This window comes from Gallus gallus, chromosome 1 (assembly GCF_016699485.2).
Source record: "Gallus gallus isolate bGalGal1 chromosome 1, bGalGal1.mat.broiler.GRCg7b, whole genome shotgun sequence".
NCBI classification, from domain to species: Eukaryota; Metazoa; Chordata; class Aves; order Galliformes; family Phasianidae; genus Gallus; species Gallus gallus.
In genome coordinates, this window is record NC_052532.1 from 185,791,464 (window position 1) to 185,810,889 (window position 19,426).

Genomic DNA, 19,426 nt, shown 5'->3' on the forward strand with positions numbered 1-19,426 from the left:
GTAAAGGGGCAGAATCACCTCCCTGGACCTGCTGGCCACACTTCTCTTGATGCAACCCATCACAATGATGCATCAAGAAGAAAGGCAGTTGCAGTAATGCACTAATTACTTCATACGTTATATTCTTGGTATGTAAGTGTGATGGAGAACCATCAGTTCATAGTTAACTTTGAGCACAGCTACAGAGGCAACCCCAGCAGCTTTAACTCCCCCTAATGTGTATTCATGTGGCCTGCACAGAGCTGCTGGGCAGTCACAGCAGCAGCGGATGTGGTGGAGGATCACAGCCACTCAGGTGGCCTCTTCCTTCTCCCCAGCAGTCAGTGGTGTGTGCAGCTGTGGGCAGTGAGGGGGGGGGAAACTTCCCCACACACTTGGGTGTGTGAGTGTCAGCATCCAGTAAGTGTCCTTAGCTCATAAAGGCTTTTGTATTGAGCAGTGTTTTTGTTAACATTGCTTGATTGATACTTTTGCTTTTATAACCAGTGTAGCTGATGCTTCAGAGCAGCTAGCTTATTAATGACTGCTTGTCTAAGCCAGTGATTTGTCAGCAGGCTGATTATCACTTGAGATATTTTTTTTCATATAAAAATGACAGCTGTAATAAGAGACAGCACTGAGTCATGCTATAGTTTAGACTTTGTTCTATGGCAGCAGAACCAGAAGTAGAAGTTAAGCAGCACTTTCTCTATGTTTCTTCCTGTTAGAGTACTGCTGATTCCCATAAATACCAGGTGTGGGTGATAAATGCTGAATGTTTTTTCCTGATGACAGGATGTGTGTGTGTGCTTCCCGGTGCTGCAGATTTGTGGGGAGCCGCATGCCCGTGGTTGGGAGCCGGCTACCAGACAGGCAGCTGTGCTCTGCGTTGATGCAAGGCTCATCGACATTATGGTCGTTAAGTCTTTAGCTGTGTTACCTTGTTTGACTTGGAGGATAACATGTATGGTGCTGGACTTTGTTTCTGGCTTGATACAGGATAAATTCAGTGCCCTTGGACAAATAACGCACCGTGAGCTGCTGCAGTTTCTTGTGGGGAAAGCACTACTGATGAGGTGAACAAACATGCTGTGATTCAGGTCCATAGATGTTGGTGCCAGTTAGGTAAAAGTTTTACCCAGTGAGTCTGCAAGTCGTTTTAATAACTGTAATATATGTTGATTTTGTTTAAAATACTTTTTCCTCTCTTCTCTTGCAGTTTCTTGTGCAGCCAACCATTGGAAGGAGACGGAATTTTTCAAGCCCTGGTCTCAAGTGACCTCAGCCTGTTCTCTGCAGCTCAGCTCCCTCTGCTCCCCCATTTTGGTGAACAACAGATCCTAATTGGAGGATGAGGCAGCTAAGAGGAAAGCCCAAAAAAGAGACCTCCAAAGATAAAAAGGAGAGGAAACAGGCAATGCAAGAGGCCCGCCAACAGATCACCACGGTCGTGCTTCCCACGCTGGCCGTCGTAGTACTGCTGATTGTTGTGTTTGTTTATGTAGCGACTCGTCCAAATACAACTGAATGATGCACCTTTTCAGACCTTGTAACTTTGGGGTATTAATACTTTTATCAAGAGCCAAAAGAAACTCTCTGCCTCTCTTAATGCTTCACAAAAGAACTTGCTGGTACCTTCAGTCTTTCTCTTGGTTAGGATTCCACAGTTTCTCTTTAGGAATGTAACATAAAACGTATTAGTGAATGTGCCAGTACGTTTTATGGTCCAGTTCATGTGCCTTTCAGACTTTTACAATGGTGTTTTCTTAAATCTGTTTGAAGTTCTATATTGTAGAAGGAAATTCTGTTCCGCTATAAATTTGTAAAAAACAGCTTTCAGCTTTTATCACTGTTATGGATAATGTTGCTCCCATGAGCTCTTGTATGTCTATTTCAGAACTTCCAAAGAAGTACATTTCTTCTTTGTACTTAATGTCATATGAAACACTTTGATTCAGAAAGGATATATTTATTTTTTGAATAAAAGAGAGAAGTCTTACTTGGAATCTTATTTTGCAAAAAAAAAAAAAAAGTGACTTATTGTGAAAGACTACATTGTGTAATAATTTTTTCATTAAACACTATATACTTCACTCAGAAAGAATTTCTTTTTGCAGTGAGATGCGTGCGTGCAAAGTGAATACTCAGGATCCACTGAAGTTGGGAAAGCAGATTCTACCATTTCTGCTGTTTTTGGTGAAGTAGCTGACTACAAACTACATAAACACAGTATGAGTGTTAAGTATTTAAATCCATAAAGTGGCAATAAAAGGTGGTTTTGGATACAGCCCTTGGTTATTTTTTTTTTAATTTTATTTTCACAGAGGAAGGAAAAACGACAGTATGTCTTAGATCTCTGATCTCACTACTTAAGTGTGATGCACTCCTCTGGTATCCCCCTACCTGCTTCACTTAAAGGGAGATGTAAGCATTGCTTAAACTGGTCACATTCTGACTTAAGTGATTCAGTAATTCCATATGGTTCTAAAGCCCTTTCTTATCCAAGTATTTTAAGGCACTGAATAGGCCTTAAACTTGGGGGAGGAAACTTGAGAATACTTGACTGCAGCTAAAATACAGACCAAGCAAAAAATAATCTGATGCTGTGATGTATGGAAGTGTAGCAGGAAGTACTCTCAGGCAGGAAGTCAAAGACCACTCCATTCTTTACGTTGGGTGCCATCTTTCAGCAGTCCCAGTGCCGCCAGTGGGACTGTTTGCATGCATGCCTGCAGAAGGCTGGACTCTTGCTTCTTGTATTAACTCAGTGTATTGTTCTTGTACAGAATGCTATGGATGACCAAACTTGTTTTGCAAAAAAAACCCACCAAACTTAGCAAATTCCCTGTGTTAGGCTTTGTCTTAAGGCAAACGTTCCCCAGGTGGGACGAGATTATGACTAGCTACAGAATAACGCAATTCATAGGGGGATACCCACCCAGTTATGCTGGGATAGTCACTGCTACTGATAGTACCCAGAGTTAAGCATGCCCTGCAGACTAGGATGCTTTTGAAATACAAAATTTGCTTAAAGGAAAGAGTTTGGAAAAACTGTTAAGGTTTGTTTTGTTTCCGTCCAGTCTGCAGCACAGTTGGGATATATGCACAGCAAAGGATGTGGACAAATGGTTGTCATCATATATTCAGAAGAGTTTTTACCACTGGGAGACCAGCTGAAAATCTGCAGGGGAATCCCTCTGCTTACCAAGCCATACATTGGCACTCAAATTGTCTGTACTTCTGTTCTGTGAGCTGCTTCCTTCAATTGGAGAGCTCCAAAATGATGCCTCTGTAAGAGTCATTGCTTGGTCTGCGTTGTCCCCTAGTTGCTTCTGTTCTCCCACACCAAGTGCATTTTGTCCTGTTTATATTTGGCTGCAGTGGAGATGTGAGAGTTTGCCTGTTTTTGAAAGGAAGTGTTCAGCTAGAACAAAATCAGCTCCTGAGGAAGTGAACAAAAGGGTGTGTACACCAAACGTGCATATTCTGCACGGTGCTTGGTTTCTTGAGCATCTTGAATAGAAGCACTTTCCCCTGACCTCTTCCGCAGATTCCTCTTCCTCATCTTTCTCTTCCATCATTTCCTAGCAGAGGTCTTCCTCTCCTCTTTGTTCTATGATACTCGCTCTGTAGGATTTACCAAAGTCCTGAGCTCTAAGTAGCTGCTTTAGTTCAGACAGTTCCACCTGTAGGGTTTTTTATCAGCCCCAGCAACTATTTCATAGATTTGCAGAGCCCTTCTTGAAACCGTTATTAGGTGTTGGTTTTTTTTCCCCTTCATTTTCTACAAGAGTTCAGTTTGTGACAGATAAGAGCAATTAACTGGCTGATAACAACGAAATACATAAAAGGTCAGCAGGGCTAGATAATATTTAAGATTACTTCTCTAATTAGATCTTTCATTTCTGTTTCTTCTTATGCCCTTCCTTTGTCTCTTGTCATGCGCAAATTTTTCAGGTCACAATAATCATCTTTTTGGAGCCAAATGTTTATTAGTATGAACCTATAGCTTAATGCTAATAAGAGACTTCATATTTCAGTTCCCTGAAATGTGCAATTTTACTGAGCACTAATTGAGAGGAAAACAGTGTTACACGTTCTGAACTGTTCATTATGCACAAGTTAGAATTGATTTCACAGTTTGACTCTTAAAAAAAATGTTTTTTTCTCTAGTAAACAATGAATGGATTCTGACATTTTCCACCAAGTTTCCTTTTGCTGGTACAGGAGAATGCAGATGTGAAAAAGTAGTATGAAGCCTCTGTAGACTGAAACTGTCAAAAATCACAGGGAAGTAATCAGGAAAGAAATTAACGGTGGTTGCCCAAATGTCAACTCTTCTGAAGTCTGCTTAAGGTGTAACCATGACTGTTTTTTAACTGTATGTATTACTCCAAGTGTCAGTTGCCTTCAAAAGTGTTTTAGAAAAAGGATTTCAAACTGTTTCCCAGCATACAGGAGCTTATGGGCAAAATTGAATGATTTATTACTAGCATTTTACCAGAAACACAGAGACACTTCTTCAGCAGTGTCTTATGATATGGTTTCCAAGAGAGCTCATTATCAGGTGAAGTCATTATAAACTTGCCATTGCCTTCTGATAAATCAAGTTATAGAAGCAATCTATTAAGACCAATTTTTCAAAGCATAAATCCAAGTCTGAGTCAACCACTTAGAGGTCAGGGTTTGAATGGAGATTTATGTCTTCAAAGTGCTAAGCAAAAAAGACTTGTGTCAAGTATCCTCACAATAGGCAGACGGCCATCTCTGTTATAAATGGCCCGAGTTCCCCAAACCAAGTGGCACAGAGGCCCACGCTCTGAAGGAAGAAAAAGAGATCAATATTATCAGTCTTCTGTTTTCATCAAACTTCAAGAGAATGTTTATTCAAATCCTGGTGGTCAGAAAATAGCACTTTTAAATGCCTATGGGAAATACAGTGGACTGGTTCTTTCATAATGTTTTCATTGGGTATCTAGACAGTATGTGCACAGGTTTTGAATGCACCCTTAGCTCCAGCAGATGTCAACTGGAGCCTGCACTTCCATCTGAGTTTGGACATGCATCACAGAAACACTTCTTACCAGGAGAATATTGGGCATGTGGTCTCAGTCCAACACTCCTGCAACAGCAGAGGGAAACCCCGCTGTTCCCACACCTAGTGTCTTCATCATACCCATAGGTACAGGTCTTTAGCTGATCCTGTCTTCTGTGTGCCACTTTTATTTGTATATGGTGGAAAAGTTTCAGCTACAAAATTCTTGTTGTGGTACTTAGGTGGGGAACTGTGAACCCAGGACTTGTGTTGGATTTGTTGTTATGTCTGGGATCGTAGATGGATTCAAGCCAAGCCTGTAAGTTCTACATCTGTTGCAGGCAATTCAGTGGCAGGAGGGTCTTGGACTTTCTTTGCACAGAGACTGGTTCTCAGAGGATAAATGGGCAAACACATTATTGATAAATCTGATTGAAGGCCCCTAGCACTGTGGCTAAGAGTAGAGAACAGGAGCACAGCAATGGGATTGTTGGTTTGGGGTGCGAGTTGAGTGCAGTCTGTCAGCGTCCAGGGGTGTTGCTCAATCAACTGATGGAATTTCAGTGTGGTACATTAAGTTGCAGCCTATTTATAGATTTGAGAGTGCCTGTGTGATTAGAAAGTCCCTCAGACATGATGAAATAACTCTTGAGATCTGAACCCCGCAGCAAAGATAAAAGAACACAACACTCCTGCACTGAACAATTCAAACAGGCTCTGCTATGAGCCATCTTTAACCTAGCTTTTTCTAAGCAGACTGCTCTGCTAGGGAAGAAGGAATTTTGCTTGAACAAGACAGCTGATAGGAAATGTAATGAGTAGCTATTTTGCATAGACTTAAGTGAAAAAAAAAAGTGATGTCAATGATATAATCGATTGTTGTAAAGCTGTGTGGGAATGTAATTCCCTTGATCTGTATGGTACAGTTGAGGTCTTTCACACAGCACTCACCCTGCTGTCTGACCTTTGATAGATCCAGAGGCAGAAAGCAGCAGGAGTGGCTCCTGGGTGGAGCCTGGCACACAGCTGGGTGGACTGTAGCAATAAAACTGTGACAACTGCCATGATAGACCATGGAAGTAATATCACCTGGGGCTCACCACGTTAGGCAGTCTATGATTATGACTTCTTTCTCCTTGCCCCTGGTTTTGTTTAGTCTGGTTGTGAATGACTGAGTGCTGTTGGGCTTGATTCTGTGCTGTTACACCACTGGTAAACCAGGAATGACAAGCAGTCATGCTATGATGAGAATGGAGATGTAGGCACTCGATAGTCTGGACTGTATAAGCTAAAGCTATCATTTAAGTCTTCCACTGGAAAAGGAAGACAACTGTGCTTGTGGTTTCTCATGTTCGTCCTTTTTTGTATTGATGTGGTGGTGCTTTGCTGCTGTTTGCATCCTGGGCTGTAGTGTTCCCATGAGTACGCATATCCCATAGTACCCACAGCCCCAGTGCTCCTATTCCATTCTTCCATTCCTAAATCTCCCACACTTAAAAGTAGAGAGTAAGAAATGAAGTAAGAAGAAAATGTGTTAAATAACCACTTCTCATGTGAGCAACTTTTAAATGTTTCTAGTCTACTGTTCCATTAGAGAGCATTTTGGGAAGTGAATTGGGCAGCAATGGCTTGGCAGCTCATCCAACACCAACTATTTCAAAATTGCACCTCGATGAAACATGTTGGCAACTGTGTGGATGTGACCTCTGCTCTTCCTTCAGCAAAAAAGGTTGGTGGCATTCTGAACTACTGTTCTTTTATTTAAAACAAGTCTTTCCACTGAGAGCCAAAAATGTTTTTCGGTGAAGCTTTGAAAAATCATAAAAGAAGTCCAGCAGCTTATAAGAATTTTTCATTGCCAGCTCTTCATAAAGTAGAAGAGCAATCTTCCGTATGTTTTGACTAATCCTTAGCTCCATAGCGTTTCACCTTGTTCTCTCAAAAGAACTTACAATTAATAATTCATTTCTTTTTCATTTTTAGTGGTACTTTCAGACATTTATAGCCTTGGACCCATCCGGTTATTCTTTTAGCAATATGTATGCATCTCCAATCCCTGTTTGCAGGGATATAATTCTCAGACTTTATTATTTCTGCTGTCCATCATTCTTTAAATTTTTTTCCAAGTAATGTGAAATGCCATATATTGTACAAACTGTTTCAGTCATGATAGCATCAGGGATATGTATTTTCCTTAACAAACCTCTCACCAGCTCAAGCAAGTTTCTACATTTTAATACAGTCAAAGTATTTCATCAATTTAAAATTTTAAAATATGCATCTGCATTGAATTTCACTCCTAAGACTGTATGAATACCAATAACATCTTCTCTCTTTCAGAAATACTACTCATCAGTTAATGATTCAAAGGTCTTTTTGCAGCCATACTCAGATGGCACCGCTCAGAACCTGTGGTGTGGCTTTGAGTTGACTGCAGCAGCATTGGGCCCTTGTTCAAATGCGTGCTATGAGATTAGCAGCTTCTGCTGACTTTGGCCATGGAAGAGAAAGGTGATCTTTCAGTTAAGGAGGTGTTAAGAGCCAGGACTTCAATCCGTACTGACTCAGCACATTTTCAGTGCAATATGCTCTGTGCAGGAAGTATAGGTGAAAACAAGCAGGCTGTTGAGGCACGAGAGCTTTGCAGTTTTCAATGCTTTTCGTGTAGAGGTTAATTATATGGTAGTACACAAAAGCCAAGCTGAAACTGATTGTGATGTTTCATTAGCCAAATTTTAGAGCATGGCCAGATCTGAAAAGGCTTTAGAAAGAAAATCTTACTCATTTTTTGATAATTTCTTTCATTCTACATAATCACACAAACTCGTATCATGAGCAGGATCCTTGGATAGTTAACTGGACTCAGGCACATTCCTATGAAGATCTGGAGCATGCTGACTTTGTGCATGTTTAAACCTTGCAGCAGCAAAAGAATCTGGCTAACCTGCTAATAGCCCTTTCTCTTCTTCTGCCCTTCTGAAAGACATTTTCCTTTTTGCTTCTTCTTTCCCATCTTAAAATTTAGCTTCATTTACAGAGGTTCCTAAGTTTTCTCATTAGTTCTTTTAAGAAATCCAGATGCATCTCTCCTTAAATTGAGGACAGATATATATTTAGTCTGTTTAAATGTCCTTTCATCATCTTTTTATTCACTCTTCATTCCTCCAGCTGAGTCTAGCAATTTTTCTGAGTTTTCCTGTAAAGAATCTTTGATTCCCTCATTTCCATTACTGATTTTATTGCAAACTGGTATTTAAAATCTTGGTATTTTGTGTGTGATGTAGTGTATTTTGTCATAATGGAAATATCTCTTGCAAAGACAATTTACATTTCTGCTGTGGTCTTGAATATCAGTAACACTTGTTTTACTCATACTGGAGCTGTTTGACAGTCTGGTATTATTTTTATCCAGATTTTTCCAGGAAGTTGGCAGCAGTACATGCTGGAAAGCAGTTTTTCAGTATCTCTTTCACTGAAATTGGTGGTTCATCAACACTGTCTGTAATTTGTTTCGCTTACACAGCAATAGAATCCAGTTTGAATTGCAAATAAAAGGAATCTCAACATTATGCAGTTTTTTAGCATATGGAGTTGAATTAGCTCTACTCAGTTTTATAATGTTTCCCTGTGTTGCGGAAAAAATATAAGGAATTTAGGCCATTTCTTAAGACTCATCACAAGTCATCTGAAGTAGAAGGCTCTTTCCTATTCCAGTGTAGTTAAACAACAAACCAGTACAGTATCAAAATCTTTTGAAGGTGCTTTTGAGGATGGGATTTAAAAATTTGAAGTATTAATGTAAAGCATGGAAAGCACCTGAGATCAGACTCTGTCCAGGTAAAATCTATAGGTCTCAAAACAGAGGTAATAGAGGTGGCTTCAAAGTAGCTTTGTTCTTTGTCTGCTTGTGCTCCTCCTACAGGACTGCATGGCCTTACAGCCTAAGAAATCAAAAGCTGAAACTCCTCATTTCAAGAATCCCAAGGGCTACTTCTATAGCCAAGAATAACCAGAGCATAGATAAGCTCTTAATGCTAGGAGCTATGACACAGCTAAAAGCCCTTATAATTCTTGTTCTGTGCAATTTAGAGAAGTTCTCTTGGCTGATTATATTTGCAAGGAAATAATTCCACTTACTAGCCCTCGTATACCACAGAATTGAAAATATCTTGCTTAACATACAGCTGCAACAGGCTCTTGATTTAACTATGCAAAAGAAAACTGCATATTTTGCAGTATGTCTAGGGTACAATGTTTTGTAATATAGTGAGGTTACGATACATCTAAATCTGAAGGATAAAGATTATCTTATTGAAGCCTTTATGTTAAGAGTGCATGCTTCTTGCAATGTGCAAGAAGACATTAATGTAAAGACATGTAAAGACATTATGAACTTAGTTGCAGAATTTAGTTTTAAGAAACTCTTGAGTGATTAAACTTGGTTTTATTTTCTTAGTTGTGTGACTGGCTTAAGTATGCTTACTTTGCTGTAGCCCGGTGTATTTTTTAAGAGTGTTTTCAGAAAGTCTTTGCAGTTCTTCAAGATGTGAATTTAAACGTTCTTCAAACTCTTTGGTGTGTTTCTCTTCCTCTTGAAGGAACTTTTCTGTTGTTGCAAGGAAGGATGTCTCAGGAGAAGACTACAACATGCATAGAAAGAGGTGGTTATTAAAAAACAGCAAGTACAACAACATGCTTGCATTATCAATTTTTAAACTTAAAACATCTGTACATAGAGCAGCTAATAACCCTCTAATTCTTCCTCTCTCTCCAGAAAACCACAACTTTGAACGTGTATTTTAAAATGTATTCAGGTGCCTAAGTAACATAATCTGAATACGTTTAAACACCTCTGACATTCATTCACAAAATTAGGATGTGGATTTTTCACTGAAAATGTAAATATCCTGTTAGACAGAATTAAGCTGCTTCAGAACCTCCGAAGTTTGGATCAGCTAAAGGTCACATCAGTCACTTGTGCAATTTAGACCAATAGACAGAGGACAATAACTTGTTCTTTGGAACTACAGAATGTAACTTGTGGTGGGTACTGCTGATTGCCTCCTGTAATTTTCTCTCTTGACTCTCTTCCATCTCATGAGATATTTTCTTAGGAAAGGAAGAAAATCTGTTCTCATTTCAGTGCTATCAACATCAAGGCCTGATATTTTGGGGGATGTACCAAACTTTGAGTAGGTCACCGAAAAATCTTTTTTCCATGTAATGGGGACTTAGCAGACTGAAGCATATAACATAAGAAAATCAGTTTTAAAATGGTTGTCATGGAACTTAGGAAAGGGCATGAATAAGTCTTTGCTGGAAGCTGGAATCAGTTCTAAATATGTAAGAAGCAATTTTTGTTAATTCTTTTTGCTAATATTTAAGATCTGTTCATTGGAATGTCTTCATAAAAAAAAAAAAAAACCTCTTTATCAAATGAAATCATGCTGCTTTAAATAACTTCAGTGTTTATTTGTCTAGATAATTACAACTTTATGACATGCATTTTTAACAGTTAACTCAAAAAAGCTTTTACTGTAATACTGACTAAGAGGAAGGTAATTTTCTGTCTTTATATTGCTATGTATTGAGAAAGATTATTAAAAATTTATTATCCTAATTCAACTGTATATAAAAAAATATTTTAGTAACTGATAGAAGTATTAGTCTAGAATGTCTGGTTTTGTTTTTCCTAGAATGTAAAATGGAGAGTTTATCTGTCAATACATCAGATAGGAATGGCTCCAAATGATTTCAATATCCAAATATTTTGTGGAAAATGTCAGTTCTATTATACCTGCACATTTTTATTCTAAGATCCAGTGTATCAGAATGACATATTCCCTATTTGTGCAGCAATTATAAGCAGATTCAGTCTTTGCTTTCAGCTTGGTTTAAATCTGTTCTTTAGCAGCTTTTCAGGCCAAAAGACACTAACTATGTAATACAGAAACACTTTAAAGCACTGTTCTATTCATTCAAACTGTTTGCAGCAGACCTTGATATGAAGTTTAGGAATTTCCTAAAGGAAACCCCTTTACTTTTCAAACTACAGCAAGTAAAGGATGGTCAGAAATAAATTCTGGATGTAATACCACCCTTCTAGATTGAGCCAGGCTTTCTGGACATGCGTAGTTTCTCAAATGAAATTCACAGATAAAGCAGAATTTTCCTATTCCTAGTGCCTCCAAAGTGGTATTTTAACAGGGTGGGGAAGAAAGTGAGATAATTTGCTACATAGGAGAGAAGAACCTAGAGGTATTGAATCTCCTTGTTCCACAACATTCTTCTATTAATCCCTGCACAAGCACTGATCTTCCAGTGCCTGAGAAACTCTGGAGGAAAATCACCTTATATCACTTGTTTCCTTATATGCATTTACATGATTTCCCACTCACAGATTGACATGATTTTTGTCCAAGGAGTTTTCCCTGAGAATTTGAATACCATGGACTCATGTACATTCTTTCTCCTACTCTCATGGGCTAGGTCCTATCAATATTTCCTTGAGAAATCTTCAATTGATACTTACTTTGATGTGTTTTCTTGAAACACAATGTAAACCCCAAATGAGACATTTCTGAATTTACTCAGTGTTGAGGGGAGAATGTTTATCACTCAGAACAAGCAGATGATGATTCCTTACACCTTCGTATCCTGAGGGTAAGACATTGCTGACTATCATTTTAGATAGGTCCCTAATGCACTGCTTTTATGCACTTTGAGAGAAGGTTGTATATAAACAGGTCTAAAAGGCAAAATTTCTTGTTAGCAAGTAAGCTTTGCTTTCCAAGGCTCTGATCTGTTCTTTCACTCTGTTCTGTATTATCTTTATTTTCTGTGCCTGAGGAAGGAAAGCCATACAGAAATCACTTTAACCCATGTGTCAGGAGAGACTCATAGTCTTTGGTTTTGAATTTGTTTTCCTCAGATAACACTTCTTTTTTTGTCTTTCGGTTTTCTAACCGTAAGCTGCACAGAAATGGGATCATTGGTAAGATTTCGACCTAACTTTTTGGGTAGTCAGGCAACAAGGACTCTGCTTTTTCATTACTCATGTGTCAGCTGACCCCATATTTCCTTGGTGTAGACCAGTAATGAGAATCACCTTTTTGCCTCATGGTTTGCTGTCAATGAAGCAAAAGTTGATAAAGATGTGAATCTCCACATGTGACGTGTTAAATACATCATTTCCTTAGACAAGAAAAACTCAAAGTGAGTTAACTGGATTGCTCGGCAGAAGCACTCCAGTAAGCCAGGTCTATTCACACTCACAGAGTGCCTAATAAATGTGCCTAGAGTTAATCGTTTTCTTGCCCTTGCTGCTCATTAAGCAGGGTAGATGAAAGCAATAACATTTGGGATAGTCTAACATTTAGTAGTTAAATCATGCTTCTAGAGTCTTCTCATGTTTAGTCCCTTCAGCTTCCCAGGAAAGTTCTTATAACAAGAAGCCTAGGAATTGGTCTGGCTAATTTTAGCCTCACTGTGGCTAAATCTGGGGGCCTCTTGGGCTAGTTCCCTCCAACCCTACACTGTAATACACCTTAGACAGCAGGTAGAGATGCCTGTCTTCTAAGAAAAATGTGCTTCTGCTCATATATAAAAATAAAAATCAAGATGCCTAGGATATCATCAAGCCACCGAGGAAGGCGTTTGGAGGACCTAAATACTCAAGCATCTACACACCTAAAAAGAGTGAGAGGCATGAACCACTGTAGGATCAAGACGGTCAAAATCATTCCTAATGATGTCCTATGCTAAAATTTCCATACCTTTCAATTCAATTTATTCAAAAGTAATTTGTTCAAAAGTTAGAAATTTTCCTAATGCTACAGACTTCCTTGTCTTATACCAAGTCTTGAAAGCGAGAACACATGATGTATGTTCACCAAGAGAAACACGATGAAGTATTTGTGACTAAAGTTAAAGATCCAGATTGGAAAGCACAATGCACAGAACAGCTTGCTCTGGCTAATAGAGAGAAATTATGTAAAATGGACTATTCGGAAACTGTAAATAAACTTATTAGATATTTTTTCCCTTTCATGGTGGTTTTGTTTGTTTGTTTGTTTGTTTGCTTTTTAAATGAGAAATATTAGCCTTGATGCTGAATATTGGACTGTTCTACTGAATTGTCTTCCCAGAGACTGGGAATGGTTCAAGTGGCCATTTTGTGAAGTTGTTCATTTCCAGAGAACACACCCTAAGGTACTATTCAGGCAAAGAGAATCTATTTCCATTTAGAAAGCCCTGAAACAAGAAATTCTGAGTTTCTGGAAATTTTCAGTGAATTCTAGCAGAGCATTCTAGTTTAAAGGCAGAAGTGGTACTCTGTAACCTCTAAGTAGGAATGTGAAAGGACAGTGACTATTCATTAAGATTGTTCAAAGATTCTCTAGTGGGAGAGGAGATATAGGTCTTTGTCAAAAGCCTGAGAGACTATTTTCTCTCTAAACACTAAAAGAGTAATTTTTGTAGGTTTCAGAACATCACCTCCTGTTCTGATGTTTTCAATTAGTGCTACAATATTCTTCTTCAGAAGAAATTTTGAATATACTGGGGATCTGATTAACATGAAACATCAATTCTGAAAAATCTGCCACAGAACTCTGATTTACAATACGCTGTATTTTTTCCTTTGTTTCATCATGCAGTGGCTTGCCATTCAAACACAACTCTAGAGTAACAGACAGTAGTCTGTAGTAGACTACTGTAGTACCAGTCAGTCTGAATGATAATTTAATTTTGTTGATCTTCTGAACTTTTACCTGTTTTGATCCCTCTGATTTGGACATAAAACTCTGTATGAGAAATATCCCTTACTTAAAGTTTAATTTGTACCTTGCCCACACATCGTCTGGCAAGTGTTTTTCTCATTATCTAGTCAATTGTCTTGGAATCAACCCTGTCCTGAGTGCCAGCTGCGAAATAGTTTCCCTGTAGATTGCAAAACTGTGTCAGAATGGGCAGTATCCACGGTCTGTCTGGAAACAGAAGCTTTGTGCCCTGCTGTCTCTGACACTTCTGATAGAACAGAGGATGAGGATTGGTGTTTATCAGACTTTCCTGAGAAAGTCCAAACAATTCTTTTTGCTGCTTGCAATTTAAAGAGGAAAACTTCCAAGCCATGAGAAACTAAAAGCTATATACTTAACATTTGTATGAAACATAAGAAAATAAAAATGGAAGTGAGGTAAAACACTCAGGACTGTGTGGTTCCCTCCCTGTTCTCTGACTACTGGCACATAGCTGCTGGGACCACAAGCAGTGAAGGGCTGCTTGTGAAGTACCTGTTTCTCAGGCAGGCCATCACTGAGCTGCTGCCTACCTGCAGTGAGATTCCAGCAGCCAGGTAGTTGACAGCAAAGGGTGTGTGCACTTTTCTGAAGTGAACAGCAGAACTGGAGTATGGTCACTGGAACCTGATTTAAGATGACTTAGCGTCATGATGCCTCTTCCACCCTAATTACTATATGAAACGGCAAGAATATTGCCTACTGGTTCTTCCCAGTAAATGCTGAATTACAGTCTTTCATTTCCTTCTCTTGAGGGGACTCAGCCACACACAATTCAGGATCTCCTGGGTACAAAGAAGCATATATCACAGTTGGACAGAAAGATGGCTATAGTCCATTCCTCAGTAACTTGTTAGTTCTATTAAAATTTGATGTGATCACAGTTTGAGATCTGGAAAATGAGTGCTGAATTTTCAAGTGGAAAAAACTAGTGGCCTGTAGTGGATGCCTAAGGAAGAATAAAAGATACTAAGGAAGAGTATAAAATTCAAAGAATTCTGGAAAGCTTTTCTTAAGAATTTGCCATTAAAAAACTGAGATGTATTCCACTTCTCATGGATTTTGCTAATCTGCACCCTATGAAGATCTGCATCCCGTGAAGACTGAAAGAAAGAATTTTGCATTATTACTCTTTCATTTCAAGAAAAATAAGGATTACAGCAGTTATCATTTCTGTTCCTTTCTGAATACAACAGCTCACACATGGAAAACAGTTATTGCAGTTCTTCTACTTTCATCCATCAATCAAATGCTGTAGAAACCCGATTAGTCTAACAGCATGTAAGGTGTAAGTTTGCAGGTATTATGGAAATGGACTTACTGCACAGTACCCCTGCAGAAGGGAATATGAAGCAGAGTACTCCCATACAGAAGGCAATGAGCTAAAATGTAGAAGTCTGTCCTGCAGTCACATAATGGCAGGTAATTATCGTCACTGTTAATGGACAGAATATGGCCCAGTAGGGGATGTCTAACATTCAGAAAAATTGCAGTTATGTTAGGATAAGGTTTTTTCATTTTTGCTGGGCTGGCATTGAGTAAATAATAATGACAACTGAGGTAATCTAATTTTTGGCTCCTCCAAGATTGCATCTGGTTCACAGAAGGATCTTTGAGAATATAGAAAAACAGTTACTTACTGATAATTTGCTTTCTTCTGCATCGTAAGCATGACTTAATAAAGTGCCCGTTCTGCCTTTTTCAGGAAACAGTCCACCAAAACACAAAGGATATTCTGTTGGTGGGGATGGAGATTTATCATCTAGTTCCATTTGACGACCTCTGTCAAGTTTGTGATAAGATAAAGCGCGATCACTTTTGGAACCAATGATATCACCTTGGCCATGTGAAGTAGGACTACAGTTTCTATGGTATCCACTGGCTGTGAATATAGCAGTCTGTTGAAGTTTCATATGCCTTTCATCTTCATTTTGGAAAGTTCTAAAATAGCAACAAAAATTCAAAATCAAAATATGAAGAGCAGTTAAAACTGGAAGCTATCACAGCAAAACCATGGTTTTTTGTTCGTTTGTGAAATTCTGATTACTCAGCTGTTCAAACTGTTTCACACATCAAATTATGGGCATACCTGCAGAAGTTTATCAGCCTTCCAGCGAAGTGAATGTCTGAGGGTGCATACTTTGCTTCAGCTCCCACTTAAATCACTCTGATTTAAACTTTTTAATTGCACCTTAAGCTGAGTAACCTTGCCATATAATTTTGCAGGATAAGATCTAAACCACAAACTTGCTTCAGTATGATGGGAAAGAAACTGAAATTAGCCACACAAATACTAAGAATAAAACATTAAAGTATAAGTGAGATGGGAAATGTAACCTGTTATTTGTTATCTGGATAGTTAGTCAATTTTGATCTAATATAAATGTAAACAATTATGTTTGAGTAGTTAGAATAAATTTTTTACTCAATTAAATTAAAAAGCTAGTATAGGAAACCAGCTGCCTCTTTACTGCAACATTAATTTATATCCATATGTATACATTTTTTTAGGTGCACAAGAACATGCTTTCATAACAAGGGAAACTTTCAATCTTACAAAAGAATTTTAAGCCCTTTATTATGATATTCTGTAACTCTTTTATCCTGCTTGCAGGGGATGTAAAATGGACGTAAAGGCACGCATTTGTATTCATTTGTAGTTCTGTCAAGCAAACACTTTTATGGTTAATTGCAACTCAAAAATAAGCAAACTCTTTGCTTTCCATTTGAAATATCTTCTCCTGACAGATAACTGAATAATTCTGAAACCACACTGATTAAAGAGCAGAAAATTTTGAGACGATCTTCCCCAGATGTCTGCTGAATTAGACTAATTTTCAATTGCATCTTTACTTGTATGATATACCAGAACATGAAAAAAAAAACAATTATTTCACATTATATTACATTTCTGCTACAATATTCCTGGCAATACTAGAAAATGCCACTGTACTGAGCTCTGTCCTCATGAAAATAAGAGAAATTTCACTCTTGGGACGCAAACACTATACTTAAACATGACCGCTGTTTGAAATGATCCTATCATTGAAAAGATTCTAAAACACTTCACAAACTTGAAATGTATCTTCAAAAGTTTTTAAAGATCAAGATCTGTACCACTGAAATACAACTATTATGAATATCTAAGGATATGCACTGCTGCTACATCCTGCTTTTATTTCTAATAGAAAAGGAAGAATTTGCCAAGCACAGTGAAAGGGCAGTGCTGTCTGTAGAAAGTTCACACCATCATTTTCTAACATCAGTTTAAACATTCAATTCTGGGAGAGGGTGGCTGTGCAATCTTAATGAACCCTGCTTATCCATAAGCACACTGGGCCTTAAACGTGAAACTGTGAGAACTAAGGAAGAATGTACTTTTATTTGATTATAAAGTAGTAGTGACTAAGATTATAGAATCATAGAATGGTCTGGGTTGAAAAGGACCACAATGATCATCTAGTTTCAAACCCCCTGCAATGTGCAGGGTCGCCAACCACCACACCAGGCTGCCCAGAGCCACATCCAGCCTGGCCTTGAATGCCTTCAGGGATGGGGCATCCACAACCTCCTTGGGCAACCTGTTCCAGTGCGTCACCATCCTCTGGGTGAAAAACTTCCTCCTAATATCTAATCTATACCTCGTCTGTCTCAGTTTAAGACCATTTCCCCTTGTTCTATCACTATCCACCCTTATGAACAGTCATACTGCTCCTGTTTATACGCTCCCTTCAAGTACTGGAAAGCCGCAATGAGGTCTCCCTGGAGCCTTCTCTTCTCCAAGCTAAACAATCGCAGTTCCCTCAACCTTTCCTCACAGGAGAGGTGCTCCAGCCCTCTGATCATCTTAGTGGCCCTCCTCTGGACCCGCTCCAAGAACATCCTTCCTGTATGGGGGGCCCCAGGCCTGCACACAGTTCTCCAGATGGGGCCTCACAAGAGCCGAGACACTCTGAATGCTATAGGATAGCACATTTTAAGTATGCTACTATATATTTTTTTTATATATTCAAAGATAAAACTCCCTGAGAATATTTACCAAATCCTCCAGTTTTCCAGATCACCTAAAATCATTCTGGTGGCACAATGTTCTCCTTTCTTTCATCCTTTCCATGAAAATAAATATACTTCTGCTTTTCAGGGCGTGGGAGAATAATTTATATATTTTTTTGCCTATTTTAAAATCCATTCTGTTTCTTATTCTTATGAAGGGCACAGTGAAAAAACACAGCTGAAGATAGATGCTGTGAGTAATAAAACCACAGGGTTTGTTTTATTTTTGTTTCCCATTTTGCGTTGCGACCTTTTTGGAACTCTGTAAACCCACAGTAAAGTCTATGTGATCCGTGTTCTTTTTTCTTCCTCCAGAACTGGTTTGCTACGTGTTCAATAACAGTTATTACAGTTATGTTACAGCTTACTTCAGTAAGAGCAGAACTGTCAGACTTGGGTGCCTACAGTTATGGTATCTTTCACACAGTGAAAAGACATCTCCTCCCCACTCACCCCCCAGAACCACCGATTATTTAAAGGAACTCCACTTTCTGCTGTAATCTATATGATTGCTGGGGCTGCTTGCTATCTTGGAGAAACATGCCACCTACATTTAGGTGCTTTGATATGGATCCCATGCCTTCACTTGAAACAAATTTCACAGTTGAGGCTTAAATTTGTCAGGTCGGTGCAAAATAACATCTGAAACCAGAGTTCCAGTTTGAATACAAATGTAAAGGTAGGCAAATCTCCGCATGTTTGTGAAAAAGAAATAGGCCATTTGTTAAAGCTGGCAATGCAAAATCACTCCAACTGCAGTGTAGTAAGTGCTTTTAGTGGGTTTATGGAGTATTTAACACGTACACGTACTTGACAAAAACAATATTACTGTTGGCATGGAGACACATGGGACGAGAAGTGAAAGAAGAATGTCCTCACAAAGAGAATTTTAGACAGAATAGGTTTTTCCACACACACACCCATATATAAAATCAGCCTGGTCCCTATGAGATCAATGACTTCAGTGATGCTAAACAAATTCCTCACACAGTTTGTACTGGCTGACATACCTCTCCCCGAGAAAGAGAACAATGGACCTTTAATGACCAAATATCTGCAGAATCAGTTGTATTACTTTGACCTTGCAAATAAAACTTAATTAACTTGATTTTTAAAAATTGATAGAAAGTATTTCTCTGAAAATATTTTTTTCTGCTTCCGGTTAATCCACTGCAGTAACTGATATAGAGTATGATGGGTAATTGATATAGTGTATGATATAGGGTATGATGAAAGATGTGAGAACTCCACAAGGCAGCGAAAACTTTCTTACAACAGATAATGAAGATCCTTTAAGATCCTTTAAGATCCAGCTGTGTTTTTCAGTCAGGTTTTCAGTCTTAATAGAGATTAGTCCTTTCACTTTTGCCACGTGATGAAAGTGCACTTTGGCTTGAGCAATCACCTAATTTGTGTATGTGTTTATAGTAACTTCTTACGGGAACTCACATGCATGCTTTAATTTCTGAAGAAGCAGGCTAAGCACATTGGCTTCATCAGTGAAAGTCATCTTCAATCATGAAAACATTTAAATTAACTGTATGTGGAGAAGGTATAAAGA

At 38.6% G+C, this 19,426-nt stretch overlaps 2 protein-coding genes across 11 annotated transcripts in view; one reads left to right on the plus strand and one right to left on the minus strand.

The window, feature by feature from the left end:
• The window catches only part of SMCO4 (single-pass membrane protein with coiled-coil domains 4), a 28,862-nt gene extending 26,782 nt beyond the window's left edge, over positions 1-2,080 (plus strand). The window contains exon 2 of the mRNA NM_001164340.4: positions 1,199-2,080. Within this exon, the coding sequence (NP_001157812.1) occupies positions 1,331-1,510 (180 nt within the window). The 5' untranslated portion in view covers positions 1,199-1,330 and the 3' untranslated portion in view covers positions 1,511-2,080. The remainder of the gene's footprint in view (positions 1-1,198) is intronic.
• DEUP1 (deuterosome assembly protein 1) overlaps positions 1-19,426 on the minus strand; it is a 73,212-nt gene that overhangs the window by 17,677 nt on the left and 36,109 nt on the right. For 8 of the 10 annotated variants that reach the window (XM_040671935.2, XM_040671927.2, XM_040671933.2 and 5 more), the window contains 2 exons: positions 15,453-15,753; positions 9,498-9,654 (listed from right to left, as the gene is read on the minus strand). In XM_040671935.2, the coding sequence (XP_040527869.1) occupies positions 9,498-9,654; positions 15,453-15,753 (458 nt within the window). Of the gene's footprint in view, positions 1-9,438; positions 9,655-15,452; positions 15,754-19,426 lie in introns of those variants that run through there. The other 2 variants (XM_040671936.2, XM_040671931.2) reach the window with 1 other exon arrangement.